At 39.6% G+C, this 16,771-nt stretch overlaps 1 protein-coding gene across 2 annotated transcripts in view; it reads left to right on the forward strand.

Moving 5' to 3' along the window:
* The window catches only part of LOC111223941 (guanine nucleotide-binding protein G(s) subunit alpha-like), a 36,791-nt gene extending 24,386 nt beyond the window's left edge, over window positions 1-12,405 (forward strand). For both annotated transcript variants that reach the window (XM_022748254.1, XM_022748253.1), the window contains 7 exons: window positions 6,838-6,892; window positions 7,852-7,925; window positions 8,083-8,141; window positions 8,407-8,527; window positions 9,185-9,315; window positions 9,813-9,880; window positions 11,302-12,405. In XM_022748254.1, coding sequence (XP_022603975.1) covers window positions 6,838-6,892; window positions 7,852-7,925; window positions 8,083-8,141; window positions 8,407-8,527; window positions 9,185-9,315; window positions 9,813-9,880; window positions 11,302-11,448 — 655 coding nt within the window. In that variant the 3' untranslated portion in view covers window positions 11,449-12,405. The remainder of the gene's footprint in view (window positions 1-6,837; window positions 6,893-7,851; window positions 7,926-8,082; window positions 8,142-8,406; window positions 8,528-9,184; window positions 9,316-9,812; window positions 9,881-11,301) is intronic.
* Window positions 12,406-16,771: the final 4,366 nt, after the last annotated feature.

Genomic DNA, 16,771 nt, shown 5'->3' on the forward strand with positions numbered 1-16,771 from the left:
TCTCTCTCTCTCTCTCTGTGATGTGTAGTGGTGTTTCAGCAGGGACAGAAAATGGCTGGGATTGAGTCTCTGAGTCATCGCAAGGAGTGAGGGAGTGAGGGGAAGAGAGAGAGGGGAGAATAAGGGATGGCAAAGACAGACTGATTTCTTTTGGCGTGGGGTGCGGTGGCGGTGGGGTGGGGGGGGGGTAGTGTCATCTTATTGTGGTGTTATTTTGAGTATGTTCAGATGTGTTTGAAAATGTGCAGGTGTGTGCAGGCAGCAGATGTGAAACATGCTCTTGACTGTGCTGATGTGTGTAGCGTGAGTCAGGTACTTTCAAGTGTTTCAGTCAAGCTCATCTGTCTTCAGGAAACTTTGCTGCTGCTGCTGCTGCTGCTGCTGCTGCTGCTGCCATCTGACTGTATTGTGATTGTCTGAATGCTTTGTGTATTCAGTGATTGTGCCGCTCCCAGTGTTCAGCTGCTGTTCAACAGGCCAGTGTTCCCAGTACAAGGTTTACTTTTCTTTCTTTCTCTTTCTCTATTTTGTCCTTTCTTTCCTTTCTATCTTTGCTTATCTGTTCTTTCTTTCTTTTTTTATCCTTCTTTTCTATTTCTTTCTTTCTTTGTCTTTCATATTTTTTGTCTTTCTTACCTTTATTTTCTTTGGTCTCTTTTTTGTTCATTCTTTTGTTCATTCTTAATCTGTGTGTATTTTTGTCGTACGCTTTCCCTTATATTATTTTTATTTTCCCTTAGTCTCTGTCATTCATTTCTCTTTCTTTCTGACATTGGTTTTGTAATTTTTGGTTAACTCTTCACATTGTCCTTTTTTGTCCTCTTTTGAATTTATTTTCTTTTTTATGTGTGTATTCTTCCCTCTATGCTCTGTCTTTACTTTTTGTCTGCCTGCCTCTTTTCTTTGCTCTTCCTTTTTCTTTATTTCTCTCTGTATTTTCCCTTAAATTCTTTCATTGGTTCTTGACTTAGTTCTGTTCCTTATTTCTTGTTTCTTTTCTGTTTGGTGCTCTGTTATTTCTTTCTTTCTTTTTGTCTCTTTGTTCTTCTATCTCCTTTTGTCTCACTTTCATTCTTTCTCTCTGACTTTCATTAAATCTTAGGTCCTTAATTTGTTTATTTATATGTTTAGTCTTTTGTTAATTTTTAACTTCTTTAATTTGTTCTTTGTTCCTATTTTTCTCCCTTTCTCGTCTTCCTCTGCTCTCTCTCTAACCCACTCCATTCCCTGCATTTCTCTCTCCGTATCTCTTTGTTGCTCGCTCTGATTCTCTCCCCCTCTTCTATCGTTCTTTCTTTGGTTCCTTCTCTGACTATCTGTCGTTCTCTCTTTCTGTCTCTCTTCCTTTTCTTTCTCTTTTCTCTCCCTGTCTGTCTCTCCCTCTTTCTGGCCTCACTCCAGTCGCACAAGATTTGGAGCCGATTGTCTATTTATAGCGCCTGTGGTTCTGTCGCCATGACAACCAAGCTGGAGGCCAGGGCGCCAGGGAGCTATTTTTGGAGCAGCGCTGTAATGTCAGACACAGCCTTCTCTCTCTTTTCTTTCCTCTTCTTTCTCTTTCTCCTTCTCTCTCTCTCTCTCTGAATGTGCAGTGTGTGTGTGTATGTATGTGTGTATGTATGTATGTATGTGTGTGTGTGTGTGTGTGTGTGTGTGTGTGTGTGTGTGTGTGTGTGTGCGTGTGTGTGTGTGTGTTTGATTAAGGATCGGCTGGTGAAGCATTTGGTTTGGTAGGCTCACAATGTGAACGTGCAGAGGAGCAGTAATCGCTCTGCTCGGCGGGCCGTGCACGGTCTTTTCCCCGTTTTGAGGAAGCGCCAAAACCATTTTCTGATCTGACTCTGTGTTTCAGAGGCTTGTGAAGCTTCAGCTTTTCTCTTGTGCACAGATTGACTTCAGTTTCCTGTAATGACAAATTGAAGTGTTTGCTCTCAGTTTTGCTTAAAACTGGACTTTGGACCTTGAATTGTCAAGTTTTGCAATTTAGCTTAATGCTGTGTGAACCTAAAGAAAGATTTAGTAAAATGAACTCTTTGTTGCATTTCTTTTACGTGTAGGTTTTGTGACACAGTCTTTTCAAGTGTCATCATGATGAAATAAATGTATTATTTAATTCCATGATAAGTATCCTTATTAAATAAATATTAGTATTAGAAACATAAGTAGAAAACTGTTTAATTTAATAGTGATTATTCACAGATAAGTGTAAGGTGATACTATATTTCCTTTTTCTATTTTTTTAACACACACTTGTTGCTTAAATTTATTTACATAACATGAACAAATTCACTTTTTTATACTGTTTGACCATTTTTACTGAGGGTTTGACAGAAACATGAAATTACTTTGTAAATGACCGAGTCTTTGTTTTGTCCCCTTCTTTTGAAAGGAGATAATGTGAACATAAAAATGAATTGTTTGTTTTGAAACTTTTGAAAACCTGGTGAACATAAATGGACTTGGACAGATGTGGAAAGAGGCACTTTTTGGGGATGTGATCCTGCTGGCCAGCTCGTGTTGTGTGTGTGTGTGTGTGTGTGTGTGTGTGTGTGTGTGTGTGTGTGTGTGTGGGTGTGTGGGTGTGGGTGTGGGTTTGTGTGTGTCTGCTCGGATGCATGGCCCCTAGATGTCGTGTGTTTGTATCACATTAAACCATAAACCCTAATAGTTATTCACATATCAGAAAACATACTTAAAAATTGTTGTTGGGTTTGTTGTCACAGTAAATTGCCTGTTTAATGACCAAACAGTTTTTATGTATTCGTACAAAGTTAATATTAAATTATGATTTGAAAATTTAATCAGAAATGTTAAGGCCAGCAAGTTGGAACTCGCGTATGGTATTTTATGGAGTTCATGATGTTTTTTTCTTTTTTATATCTCAGTAAATGAAGCTAATAATTCATCATATTTTCCAGTCCAGCTGTAAGTGTGTAGCTCAGAGTAGCCTAATCCCGTGTAGAGCTGAAGTTGTATACTAGCTCATAATCTGGGTAATCCTTTGTCCTAATGCTGCTACTTTAACAAGATGAATGCATTATGGGAGTATTATCAGCTTTGTTGGGCCAGTACACCGCTGATGATGCTGCAGCCTCTTGTGTCCTTCAGCACGTGAAGACCTCAGTTAAATTTAGTTACATATACTACATATATATACTGTTGCTGTTGTAGACCAGTGTTATCAGTGCAAAATTTCTTCATTCAGTTTTGATCTTTATACTGTAAAGCTGAAATATGCTGCCGTTTGTGGACGTGCTGGAGGTATTTTCAGATCAGCCTCTTCTAGCAAGGAGCTGTAGAGATCATAACAAATAATGAGAAGATGAGGAAGAAAATTGCAAAAGTAGTTTTTGTAGCTTCCTTATTTCTTTACAAAGTGTTTAGAAATTTCAAGTAGAGCACAACTTCATGTGTTTCTTGTGAATTACCAAAAAAGTAAAATGTGTAATGTATATAAAAATATATAAATAGATCATTAAAAAAATGCATATAATGTGTAACTTTTTTGTTATTCGCACATATTTGCCCCTCACAATTGTTGAACCTGCAAACCGAAGTAAAATGCAACAAAAAGTTTTTAAAAGAAGCTCTTTATCTTTTCTTGTAAATACTGGGTTATTTTCACTCACCAGACAAGTGTCCTGTGTGTATTTCCAGAGTTTAAGTCAGCCTGTCTGCTACCCCAGAATAACCCTGACAGGTTATACATAACACCGCAGACCTCTCTGTTACTGGGGCAGCCACTATTATTTAGTTCAACTTACTAGGCACGGTTATTATTGGCAGTTCTCCTATTAATAGAGAGAACTTCTAAAAATTGAGCAGTGTGCTTGTCCTGGGCGTGTCGACGCCTCAGACCAGAGCTGTAGATAAACAAGAGTTTGGCCTCGGCAGATGTCGGTGGCAGGCATGTTAACTCTATCACCATTGGAGCTATAGCTTTTAGATTCTGTCACATCCTGATTATTTATGTTTTTTGGAGCTCAGCGTGGGGATGTTGTGGGAGGATGAAGTTAAACTCTTGCAGGGTCTGAGCTGTGGACATGGGGGCAGAAACGGGCAGCGCAGCTGAACAGTTGTCCACTGAGGGCTCTGGGTGTGCTGGCACAGCAGAGGCGCTGTGGTGTGGGAACAGCTGAGCCGCTCGGCCCCTGCAGAGGGCCGATGGTACCAGACTGGTTGGCTGCTTAATTGCCTCCGTGTGTGTTTTTGTATGAATATCTGTGTCAGTGTGCATTTGTGCGGAGATATGCACATGGGCGTCTCTTTGTTCCCCAAACTGTTTGTCCTTCTCTGTTTCTCTTTCGGTCTCATACCGGCGCTCTCTCTCCTCCGCCCTGAGTCAGTGTCTCTTTAGTCTGTCTGTTCGTCCGGTACTGTACCTTCTGCAGACCCAGCCCCCTGTTCCTCTCAGTGTGTTACCTGCAGCCCTCCTGTCACATTTCACCCCTGCCTGCCACATTCCTAGTTATCTCAGAGGAGGTTACATACCTTTGCCCCGAGAGGCAGCTGCTAAACAAGCGTCTTGCCTTTCTAGTTGTGAGAATGGCGGGCAGGCGATCAGCCGACCGTACAGGTATCAAACAGGATATTTGTACCTTTGTTAGCAGCCACTTTAGCAGGCACCCAGACATCACTCTGAAACAGCGGCTCCCAGCCTTTTTAAGCTTGTGAAACTTGACATGGCTTTCCCCAGAAAATTAGTGGAAGTGGGAACTGCTACTCTGATACACCCAGTCTTAGTAGTTGACCATGTTAGCAACCACCTCACTCATTGAGCATGTGGCTTTTGCTGTGTGAATTAGCGCCTGTTGACACCTATGCTTGGTTTCCCTGAAACGTCATATTATATTCATAAAAAATTTTAAACTTTTTTCTGGTAGTTGTAGTACTCTTTATTTCTGGTGAGGTGGCACACCTCCACTGTACTACAATATAATACATTATAATACATACTATAAGACTATTTACAACTCCTTGGTTATTGGTTGCATATGTCTACCTGCTGTGACCAGTTAATTTGTCCTTATTCAATTTTATTAATTATCGAAGAAGATTTTTTTTAGGCGTTTGATCTGGCACTGGTTATAATCAGCCAATATTTACTACAAAAGTTTGTTTTTAAATTTACAGATCAGAAAAGCTGATTTTTTTAAATAGGTTAAGCAAGTAAATATATATAATTCAAACTGAGTTTTCATTTCACAATCTCAGTATCTTGGGGCTTCTTGTGGCAAATGTTGGGGATCTGTGAAAATATTCAAGCTAACTGAAATGAATTAAATTTTAATTTATTGTTTAATGCATGATAGTAACACACATGAGGCAAAAGCACTGGCTTTAACAGACTCTCTTCTGCAGGAATTTTCTATGCAAATGTTTAAGGGCAGTAGCAAATCACTGATTGGATAATTCAAATGATATTAACTTGGCAAACGGTATAGATCCTTGTGACTCAGTGAAGTTTATCATCTACTGCACACGTCTGTGTTTTTTTTTTGTTGTTGTTGTTGTTTTTTTTACCAGTACGCTTCCAGATGTAGCTGCTGTTGAAGTCCTGCTTGTGTTGATGATTCCTTCACTGCTAACGCGCTGTTGCTTCAACCTTCAAGACGAATTGTTGTGGGAAAACATGCAGTGCTTGGGCCTGATGGATGCAGGCTAGTGGGACACTTATAATAGTTGCCGCTGTTGCTTCAAGATAATCACCGAATTCCTCCCAGTGTCGCACCACTCCTCTTTCCACTGCTAGAGCGGAACCACTCCTGTAGTTCTCCCCTACATAATGTTTCTACTATACGTTTGACTGCACTGTCAGGAGAGCTGGGATGTTTAAACCTCTGTCTCTTTCTTGTGTGTGTGTGTGTGTGTGAGAGAGGGGGGAAGCCTGTCCAGCAGCTCACATTTCTTCTGTGTTTGCATGTTTGGCGACACAGCAGCCCACATGAGCGAGGAGGAGTGACTCGTCATTTGGTTTTATTCTCTGTTCTCAAACTTCTGCAGCCAGAGACACACAAAAGAGATAATAGTCTTGTTTCCTCGACTGATGCTCATGTAAAAGTATCCGTAGTCCTTTCTTTAGGCCTGTTTTGAGCACTGACTTGTTGCAGCACACGCCTCTAGCAGGTGACACTGATACAGTCATCATGAAAAAATCAGGGCAACCTGCACACCTTGAAAAGCAGCATTAATGTAGGCCAGGTCATGCGAACAATTAACATTAACACGTTTGGGTAGGCGCTCTGCTAATCTGGAGGCACTGTAAGCCTGCATACCCACCCACGCACATACACACTGCCACAGCTCAGAGATGCATGCACGCACGCACACACACACACACACACACACACACACACACACACATGCGCGCACGCACACACAAACACACCTCTCCTCCTGTGCAAGTACTACTACAGCAGCTCCATTGACGAGGCTTCTCCCGGTCTGACAGAGCAAACGGCTGCTGGTGACTCAGACTGGCTGCCTCAGATCTCACTGTGAATTTAAAACACACGCCCCCTGGTGGCCGTTCAGGGACTGCTTTCCTCCATTTCTCCTGCTTTCACTAATGTACCGGGATGTACTGTAGTGTGTGTGTGTGTGTGTGTGTGTGTTCTGTTTTCACCATGAACACAGCATTATGCTGTCGATTTCTCAGTGTGGCAGCCTTTTTATATTTGCTTTGATTACTAAACATGGAAAATAGAAAAAAAGAAATAGACGCGCTTTCCTGCGTTATCGTGAATTTATTATACATTGCTGCTTTATTGTGTGATTAAGTGTGTGTTGGGCAGCAGCTGAGATCTAACCAGTTGTATTTCTCTGTTCTTTTTGCAGCTTCTTAGACAGGATCGATGTGGTCAGGCAGAATGACTACACACCCACCGATCAGGTGAGATGTTCAGCACACACACACCTGCATCTCTGTAGTGTTAAAACATTACCTTGCTTAAATGTTTAGTAAGATGGACAAAGAAAAATTATTAATTTTGTAAATGAGAATATTAAACAGTCAGTTTCCAGTTTCTCTGGTGCTTCTGTCTTATATCACACATTAAACTGTGGAGTTTTGAACTGCAAGTTGAACAAGCTGTTTTAAGACATCACATTGGGCTCTTGAAAATTGCGTTGTCATTTTTTGCAATTTTCTCACATTGTAATGACTAAACAACAAATTAGTTAATTGAAGAAAAAAAACAGACAGATTAGATAGAATTCATAAACGGTACATGAACAGTTTATAAATAGGCTCACTATAATGTATTTGTAAGCAGATATATTTGTATTTATTGATGTATCTGTCAACGTGGGGCCCTGTAAGTGCAGGCTGCTGTATAAACAGATAGTGGATGACGATACAGTAAAACACAATTGTAAAAAATATGAAACATGCCTTCATAGGAGAAGTTGTAATTTTAGACAGTTATACATCATATCATAGTGTGCTGTAACCTTATAACATAGATGCCATGAATGCCAAATACTTCAGTAAAGTGTTAATGGTTTAGATCTTCAACTAATGCTGCTATGTGCTGATTATTTTCTTACTTGTTTGGTCAATTAATTCTCAGAAAATTGTGGAAAATGCCCATCACAGTTTTGCAAAAAATATTCAGTTTCCGATGACACAAGACAAAGAAAAATGACTTAAACAATTAGTCGATTATCAGCATAGTTGTCTATTAATGTAATATAATGAACTGTAATATTCAAAACATGCTCAGTCTATAGATGAACAGTGTTCAGTTTAAACATTTAAATTCACCTCTTAATCACCTTTGATTTCTGTTGTGTTGTGTTGAGTTTCCTTAACTTACAACTTACGTCTGTTGCTCCTCCTGTTTTTTTCAGGACCTGTTGAGATGCAGAGTACTGACATCTGGGATCTTCGAGACAAGATTTCAAATAGACAAAGTCAATTTCCAGTGAGTGAAGATATCGTTTATTTCCCTTACTTTAGGATAAACTGTCCACGACCTTTCAGTATATATTGTCTACACACCTGTTCACTGGTTCAGTAATTGAAGTCCTAACGCTGGTTTTTCAGTGTAAATTAAACTTTGAACTTCCTCTTTCTCACAGTATGTTCGATGTTGGAGGTCAGAGGGATGAACGTAGAAAATGGATCCAGTGTTTTAACGGTAGGATGTTTGTTGTTTGTTGCTTTAGTGTACTGATGAAACTTGCTGAAAAATAATCGGTGACAGGCAGTTACTGACTCAGGATTTTTCATTGGGGATTTATTTCCAGTTTTGTCAGATGCATGTCGAGTTCTTTATTTAAATTTCAAAGTAAGATGGGGTGCAGGTGCATGTATTAGAGTTTTTTGGTTAGTTTCGTTGCTGTGTTAAAACTCCTCTGTTTTGTGTGTGTGTGTGTGTATGTGTATGTTTGTGTGTGATACAGATGTGACAGCTATCATCTTTGTGGTGGCGAGTAGCAGCTACAACATGGTGATCAGAGAAGACAATCAGACCAACAGACTACAGGAAGCCCTCAACCTTTTCAAGAACATCTGGAACAACAGGTCTGCATCTTTTTTCCTCGTTCAATCACACACACAAACATTACCCCATCAATGCTTACTCATGAATACTGTGTGTGTGACAGTTGCAGGAAGGTTCCTAGCATCCAACCGTACGTGCTCTCCAGCCATTTTGCATATTTGAGTATAAAATGGTTTGAGCTTTAGAGTGGTATTAAGTAAACGTTTAATGGTTTCTAATTCTTCTGTTTGTGCGTTAGATAGTTGTAATGATAAGACCTCATGAATGACGGCTTCCACTGAGATGCACTGTACTAACCTTGTTGGAAGGTTAGTACAAGCTGCCCCCTTTGTGGGACACGTGATCTTTGCTGCCGATGTAGAAACTGATGCAGCAATAAAAAACGGCATCAAGTTTGTGTTTTGTGTCGTAAGTGGTGTTCATTTTTCCACACGGAAATGATTGTCTCTTCAGCACTCAGTATCATCGTTTACGAAAAAGCCAAGTGGATTTTCTGATGTCAGCATCGCACAAGATGTGATGAGGAGAGCTGCTACTCAGGCAAAGCGTATTAATAATGCCACCTGAAAAGTGGGGACTCTCCGACAACAGTCCTGAAACATTTATTTTTTTGGGTGCTCTAACAAAGTCCAAAGAATAAATCTGGCACTGAACTCTTTCTTCATTTCCCTCCACAGGTGGCTACGGACCATTTCAGTAATCCTCTTCCTGAACAAACAGGACCTGCTCGCTGAGAAGGTTTTGGCAGGGAAATCTAAAATTGAAGAGTATTTCCCGGAGTTTGCACGCTACACTACACCTGATGACGGTAAGAGGTTGACACTGATATCCGTGTGTGTCACATAACATACATACATTTATCAATTTTTCTCTATGTGTAATGGATAGATTCAGTTGGTTCAGTGTAGATGATGAGTCAAGTATTTATCTCTGTCTTAACCAAAGTAAAAACCCATAGACACAGAAAGCTTCCACAGTGGTCTTAAAGGATAATTCTGGTTTGACCTGCCATTATCGCTGTAGTTTTCCTGTGCAACGATGAATTATGTCATTTATTTATTAGAACAGTTATGCCATTTGGTGATGCCCAGTTTTGGTTTTACCTTCAAATGAAATGTTTAAGATAATCTGACTAAAACTCAACCTTATTTACAACCTGTCTGATTGTTCAACTGCTTAGGCTTCTTTTATTGAGGTGATGTTTCTGTTCTCCAGTAATTAGTTATTAGAAGCGGTGCTTCTTAAATTTCAATGGCTCGGGGCAAAAGTGATTTAAATGTGACCAGATTTTTTCTTGTCCAACAGCAATACCAGAGCCAGGTGAGGATCCCCGCGTCACAAGGGCAAAGTACTTCATTCGGGATGAGTTTCTGGTATGTACAAAGCTCATGTTTTGTTCAGTTTCTTTGTATATTTCATGTTGTTATAATTTTGCTTGTCTGGTCCTGACATGACATGTGCTGTTTAACGGCTTATTTGCATGACTCTCACTCCACTACATTTCTCTCCTTTATTAGAAAGAGATGTTCCTCCTTTATTTCTTTATAACATCAGTTAAGATAAGATGGATGAAGTTTCGCCAATAAAAAAAAAAAACTAAAACCAGTTATTTTAAAGTTTTACTCAACTTTAATTTACTATATGTCAGCAGCACACAGTAAATAAAGATTTTAACTTTCTAAAGTTAAAAAACATTGTTTACAAGAAATCTATTTTTATATTTCAATCAATATTTTTTCCATTATGCCATCTACAGTCCACCATGGACCAATTTCGTATACAATTTTTATACAACATACAATTAGGGCAATCCATGAGCTGAGTGTACTTGTAAGCTTTCACACTTGTTCTGTAAAAACGATAACAGAGGAGCAAAAAAAGCAGTTAACAGAAAATCCAAAGCAAAGGACTTCATAGTGTGATCACAGTCTGCCTGGCAAATGTTTTCTTGGATGTGTCGCGTAAAACCACACCAGTGACAGCTCAGCAGCAAAGATGTCACCAAAAGTCCAAATGGAAATGTCACAGATGGCCACCTTAATGTCCCACTCAGTTACAGTGTGAAAATGATCTGTGCCTGAAAGAAATTCTCAATAGATCTCAGCATGTCCTATAACAGTGATTCCCAACTAGGGGTAGGTACGTACGTGTATCTCAGGGGGGACTAATGCATTTGCCAGGGTGTACATGAAAAGATGACTCATTTTATGAAATAAAAATTACAATATGATTAGATAAATATATATCCACATATTGAGTCAGCCGTAACAGCTGAACACTACACCTTGCCATTAAGAATGTGGGAAAAGTAATGGATAATACGTTGAAATAGATCAAAGTAATGGATACGTTTTAAGACAGATGGCTAAATGTAATGGTCAGTTACAGTTGTTGTTAAAATTGTCAGCTAAAAGTAACGGATAAATGGCGAATAAGCTAAAAATATTGAATCAATGTTTCAACAGCTAAAAGTCATGGATAGATTTAAGGTAAAGGTAATGGATGAGGTTGAAGAAGATCGTTAAAAGTACTGGATAAATGGGGGAAATGCTGTAGTTAGTTAAAAGTAATGGACTCCACATGGTAGTAGTACAAATGCAAACTTGACCAAACCGACCTAAACAATATCCACTTTAAAATCCATTAAAAACAACACATTTGGAACATAGCGGGTGGTGTTGATGATGTTTTGATGAGTTTATCTGACAGAGTTGTGGGGGTCTATCGGACGAAAAAGGGTTGGTAATCACCGTCCTACATCACTGACTTGTCTTGTCTTCTGTGTCTCCTCCAGAGGATCAGCACAGCCAGCGGGGACGGACGGCATTACTGCTACCCCCACTTCACCTGTGCGGTCGACACAGAAAACATCCGCCGCGTCTTCAATGACTGTCGCGACATCATACAGAGGATGCACCTACGGCAGTACGAGCTCTTGTGATGGGCAGCGGCGTCCGGTCTACTTATCTACCTGCCGACCTACCTATCTACCCCCCCACGACCAGTTAGCCAATCACCCCCTCCACTTCCACCAACTTCACCAATCAACTGAGCGAACAAGCGAGCGACTGACCGCCTGCCCTCCCTTCCACCCTGATACAACGTCTCCCGGTAACAATTTCAGAAAAACAGAACAGTGGAACGACGTGTTTTTTTGTTTTTTGTCTCTTTTTTTTTTCAAAGGAAACACAGTTAAGGATACACCAACAACAGTTTCATCAACTATTAGCCAGGACTGATTGCTGTACTCAGTTATACTTTGACCCAGGAAAGAGGGTCAAGACTGGAATCCCTCAGTGCAGGCTCTCCCTCCTTTTAGCTCTCTTTCTCTCTCTCAGATATATGAACACACACACTCGCAGGTACACACACACACACACACACACACACACACACACACACACACACACACACACACACACACTACAGCATAAGACATTCAGAAGCCTTAAATAGGTTTTAATGTCTCATATCACAGTCATACACACACATAGACCCTTTCAAAACCAAGTCCTCCTGCTTTCAACAGTTGGCAGAGGCTGGATTAAGTAATGCATCCTGAGAGAGAGGTAGTTTATTCACCGCGTGCTGCAGACGAACCAGGAGAAAGAGAAGAGGAGAAAGATGGACATGGAGGGTGGCAAACTGAAACAGAGGAGGGCTGTGAGCCTTTTTTTTTTTTTTTTTGTGCCCGAGGACGGACTAATTGACTAACGGCTGCCTGTGGACGTGAACGTGACTCGAACATAAGACCATACGGCTCACGTGACCTGCTCTTCAACAAACCAATCGAGGAGGGATGGCAGAAAACAACAAAAACAGAAAAAAAAAAAAAAGAAAAATACCATACAATGCATAAATTCATGCATACCAGTGAACTTCATGCAGTGCAAAAAAATCCAAGCTATATATATATATAGATATTTATATATGTGTGTATATAAATATGTATATATATAAATATAAATATTATATATTCCTGTAATAACACAATTCAACTTTTAAGTTTTTGTTAGTTTTTACCCCATGTTGTGTGTTGGTGTACACTGTGTGTGTGATCTGCCTTTGTGCACCATTTAAACCCCCCCCCCCTTACCCACACACATACACATATATATACACACACACACATATACATCCTGGTCCCCCCACCCCCTCGCCCCTGCTGCTATTTGACAACTACTCAACATATGGAAAATAAAGGAGAGATTTTATTTAATAAGGAAAAAAAAAAACAAACGCAAAAGGAAAGCATGAAGTAAAAGATATGACTTTACGAGTCTGGATGCAACATTTTTACCTGGGAACACACATACACAGACACACACGCACGTACACATGCGCCATATACACACACACCACTCACAACACACACACACACACACACACACACACACACACACGCTCCCGCCCACACAACCCCCTCCCTCTCCACCACACCCCTCACGACCCCCCCTTTCATCTTGTTCTCTCACCTCTCCCAATCCCACTTCCTCCCCCTCCCGGCTTTAAGTACGTCTGTCTTTATTTTACTGCTGGACTATTATTCTTGTACAGACTGTAAAATGTATTATTTTGTACAACTTTATTGAAGAAAAAAAAATAACTTGTAGAAGATCCCTGTGCCTTGATCACGACTGTACGTGTAAAAATGAGCTAATATGTAAGTTATGTTTCACTGCGCTGTACAGCTGGACGGGTCTGTCCCACCTCGTCCGTGCTAGCTCACCCCTCCGCTGAGGGCTGGGGGGGAGGGGCATCGGATCGGGGCGGAGGCCTTTCGTCTGTTGCTTAGTTTCCATTTTTTTCCCCCATATTTGTTTGTTCGTTGATTCATTTGTTTTGCTTTGACTCTCCTCTGGTTTATATAATAGGATTTGAAGAAAAAATGAAGAAAAAAAAAGATAATCAGACACACCACCTTAATGCTGTGTAGTGAAAGAAACTGAACCCTAACACAATTTAATATATATAAAATATATTTCAGATTTTATATTTTATATATATATATGTACTGTACACTTATATCTATCTCCCTTGTGAGCTGTCCCCCAGCTTTCCTTTGCTTTCTGTCAGTAACATCTGCATACATTTTCAGAAGGTGGCAATTCTGGGTGCAGTGGGATGGGTATTAATTTCTTTTTTTTTATTTTAGCTTTAACTCTTTTGAAGGAGAGGGAAATATCCAATTGCAAAACATTGCTTGTTTCTACATAAACCAAATTCTTTTTGCTTAAACAAGAAGAAACGGTTGTATTAGTGTTTGGTTCATTCCTAGACTCAGTATACTAGATCCTCTCACCTGAGGTCCACATCACATAAACTCAGTTGCCAGTTTACTAGGTACACCTAGCTAAAACTAATGCAGTCTAATACAACAGTCCTGCAATAAATTCTTCCTTTATGAAGGTTATAATGTCCAGCAAGAGGTGTTTCTTATACTTTGTCGTCCCTATTTGTCTATCAGTGAGGGTAGACACCTCTCAGTAAAACAAGGTGCAATTAATGATGATAATAATATTTATTTATATAGCACATCAAAACTGGAGATTATAAAGTGATGTATAAGGAAAAAGAAATTCCAAATATAATAAATATAAAAAATAAATATAATACAAAATCATACAACATACGAATACAACATGGTAGCAAATTACCCAATAGGGTAATAAAGAAGCCTTTTGATAGAAAAATATTTTCATAAGAGATTTTATAACCTCCAAAGTGATCAAGTTAATTCAACACCTTTCTGAAACAAAACAAAAACTGAACATTGTAACTGTCATGAAGGCAGTATGTGCTGCAGGACTGTTGCGTTAAACAGCATTAGGTTTAGGTAGGTGTACCTAATAAGCTGACAACTGAGTGTAAACTAATTAGTGTTTGTGACACATATCAGTCTTGAGGAATATTATGTTTTTTTTCCTTGAAACTTTTACCAAAGTCGCATCCTACACAACTCACTTTTCATAGTACATGGAATGTATTTAATTGAGACATACAGAGCCAGTGTCAGAGCCTTGTTCCCTACACAGACTATTTTATTCCTGAAGATCTTTGTCAAAGATACAAATATGGTCTCTGCCATGGCCTTGCTTTGAAGTAGCCTTATTTTCTCAAGTCTCTCAGAGTCAGATTGTTCCCCGTGGTCTCAAGGACAAAACTGAGATGAGTATTGTAGGTTGTGATACACTAAATGCACCAACCAAGCACAGGAGACATTATCAAAGAATTAAGAAAAAAATGAGTATGTTTTCAATCTGTTTGGCTTTGCAAAGGGCCACAGAGTATAGATGAGGTTGTTGACCAGCTCGATATTCTACACACTATCTTCCAAAACACAGTGACTGGCTTCCCTTTGAGCCTGTTGTCATTAATATATTGCAGTATATAATTATTTGATTTATTTTCAGAGCGATTTGAGTCTCCAGGTTTACATCTGTGGCTTAATCCTTCAAATCTGCAGCAGTGATAATGTGAAAGAAGAGATTACATTCACTGTTTATTTTTACGTCAACACCTCCTCACCTGTGTTCTCCTTAATGCCACACAGGCTACAGCAGTGAGAGAGTTTTATTTTTAGCTCAAAAAGAAGAAAAACCCATTTGGCTTTTTTTCTATTTTGGCATCAAGTGTTCTCAGTATTTGTTGATTTTCCATTTCTAATTTTTCCTGTACAAAGACTAAGAGACACAGCAGATACAGGTGCATACATTTTTAGGTAGGAAGGAGTCATAGATTAGCTGAGTTCGTTTGCACATTGGGCTGGTGTGTTTAAGATCTCAAGGACACAAAAGTGTTATTGCAGCTAAACAGCCAGGCCTGTACATGCCTTGTTTATTGTTGATGGCACACAGTGAATTGCAAAAGGAGTAACCTGATGTAATGACTTTCAAAAGACAACAACTTTCTGGATCCAGAAAATTAATAAACCTGAGAAGATGGGAGCTCATCCTAGGAAGAAATTAAACTGGTAAGCATTTGCAGCACACAGTAAAGATTGACCATCCAGAGAAGTCTTAACCGTCGAGATTCAAGAGGAGTCAAACAGCATGTCACATGCGCATCTCAATTTCATGGAAATCTTGCTGATAGCCCATCTGTTTCCTTGTTGGAGCAACAGGATTATGTGGTGAAGCTGGTAATTCATCCTCTAGTAACACGGTCCAATGCCACTTCCGGGGCTACAGTGTGTGCAGACTGACAGTCACGCCTAACAAAGAATTGCACTATAGTTTCACTTTACAGTGGTTTAATATTATTGCCTTGCCATCTATGCAAAGTATGAAGAAGTGAGAGGTGTGTAATGAAGGCTGAAGCTCCTCTGAAACGTCAGGTGAAGCTACACCCATTAACCAGAAGATGCAGAGAGGTTTCACATTTTCTACTGCAGCTGACTAGCAACTAGTTAATCTGCACGATATTGCACCACCCACTCTGTCAACGAGTAACTGGGCAGATACTTGCAGCTAAATCCATTTAAGTGCTCTTAAAGGGTAGAAAACTCTGCACAACTCTGTTGTTTCAAACGTTCACACATGGCCAAAGGCATGGTGACACCTGAGTATTACATCTATATGTGATTGTTGAACACCTCATTCTCAAAACATAGGCACAAATATGCTGCTATAACAGTGTCCACTCCTCTGAGAATGATTTCCACACAATTTTGGAACCTGGCTGCAGGACCTGTCTCCCATTTGGCTACAAAAGCATCATTCAGGTCAGACATTGATGTCAAATGATAAGACCCAGCTCGTAGACTGTGTTCTGGATCATCCCAAATGTGTTGGATTGGGTTGAGGTTAGGCCTCATCATGTTAAACCAGGAAATGCTTCCCCAAACTGTTGCTACAAAGTTATAGGCACACTTTTGTGTGGTCGCATAAGGATTTCTCATAATGGGAACTAAAGGATCTCAGACCAAACCATGAAAAACAACACATAAGTAAACAAAAGTATAATGTCCACCCACATGCCTTTACATTTTAATCCATAGAGAGCAATGCAGCAGCAGATTTATCTCTCTATTGTCTTTACACAGCTGAATGTGTATACTATACATTTATTATAAGCCATTTTTATAAGAATTCAGAATAATGTTTTGCTAGCCTTTCACTCGAACTCAAAACAGTGTGTCTCTTACAGCTTTTAAGGTTTTAGCCACAAATTGTTGCATGCATGATATCCTCTGTGGCAGTATCATCCACTTTCTTGGTATTTTATTTATAACTTTATTAGGTATGGAAGCAAATAATGGCCAT

The sequence above is a fragment of the Seriola dumerili genome, unplaced genomic scaffold (genome assembly GCF_002260705.1).
Source record: "Seriola dumerili isolate Sdu_G_001 unplaced genomic scaffold, Sdu_1.0 BDQW01000121.1, whole genome shotgun sequence".
NCBI lineage: Eukaryota > Metazoa > Chordata > Actinopteri > Carangiformes > Carangidae > Seriola > Seriola dumerili.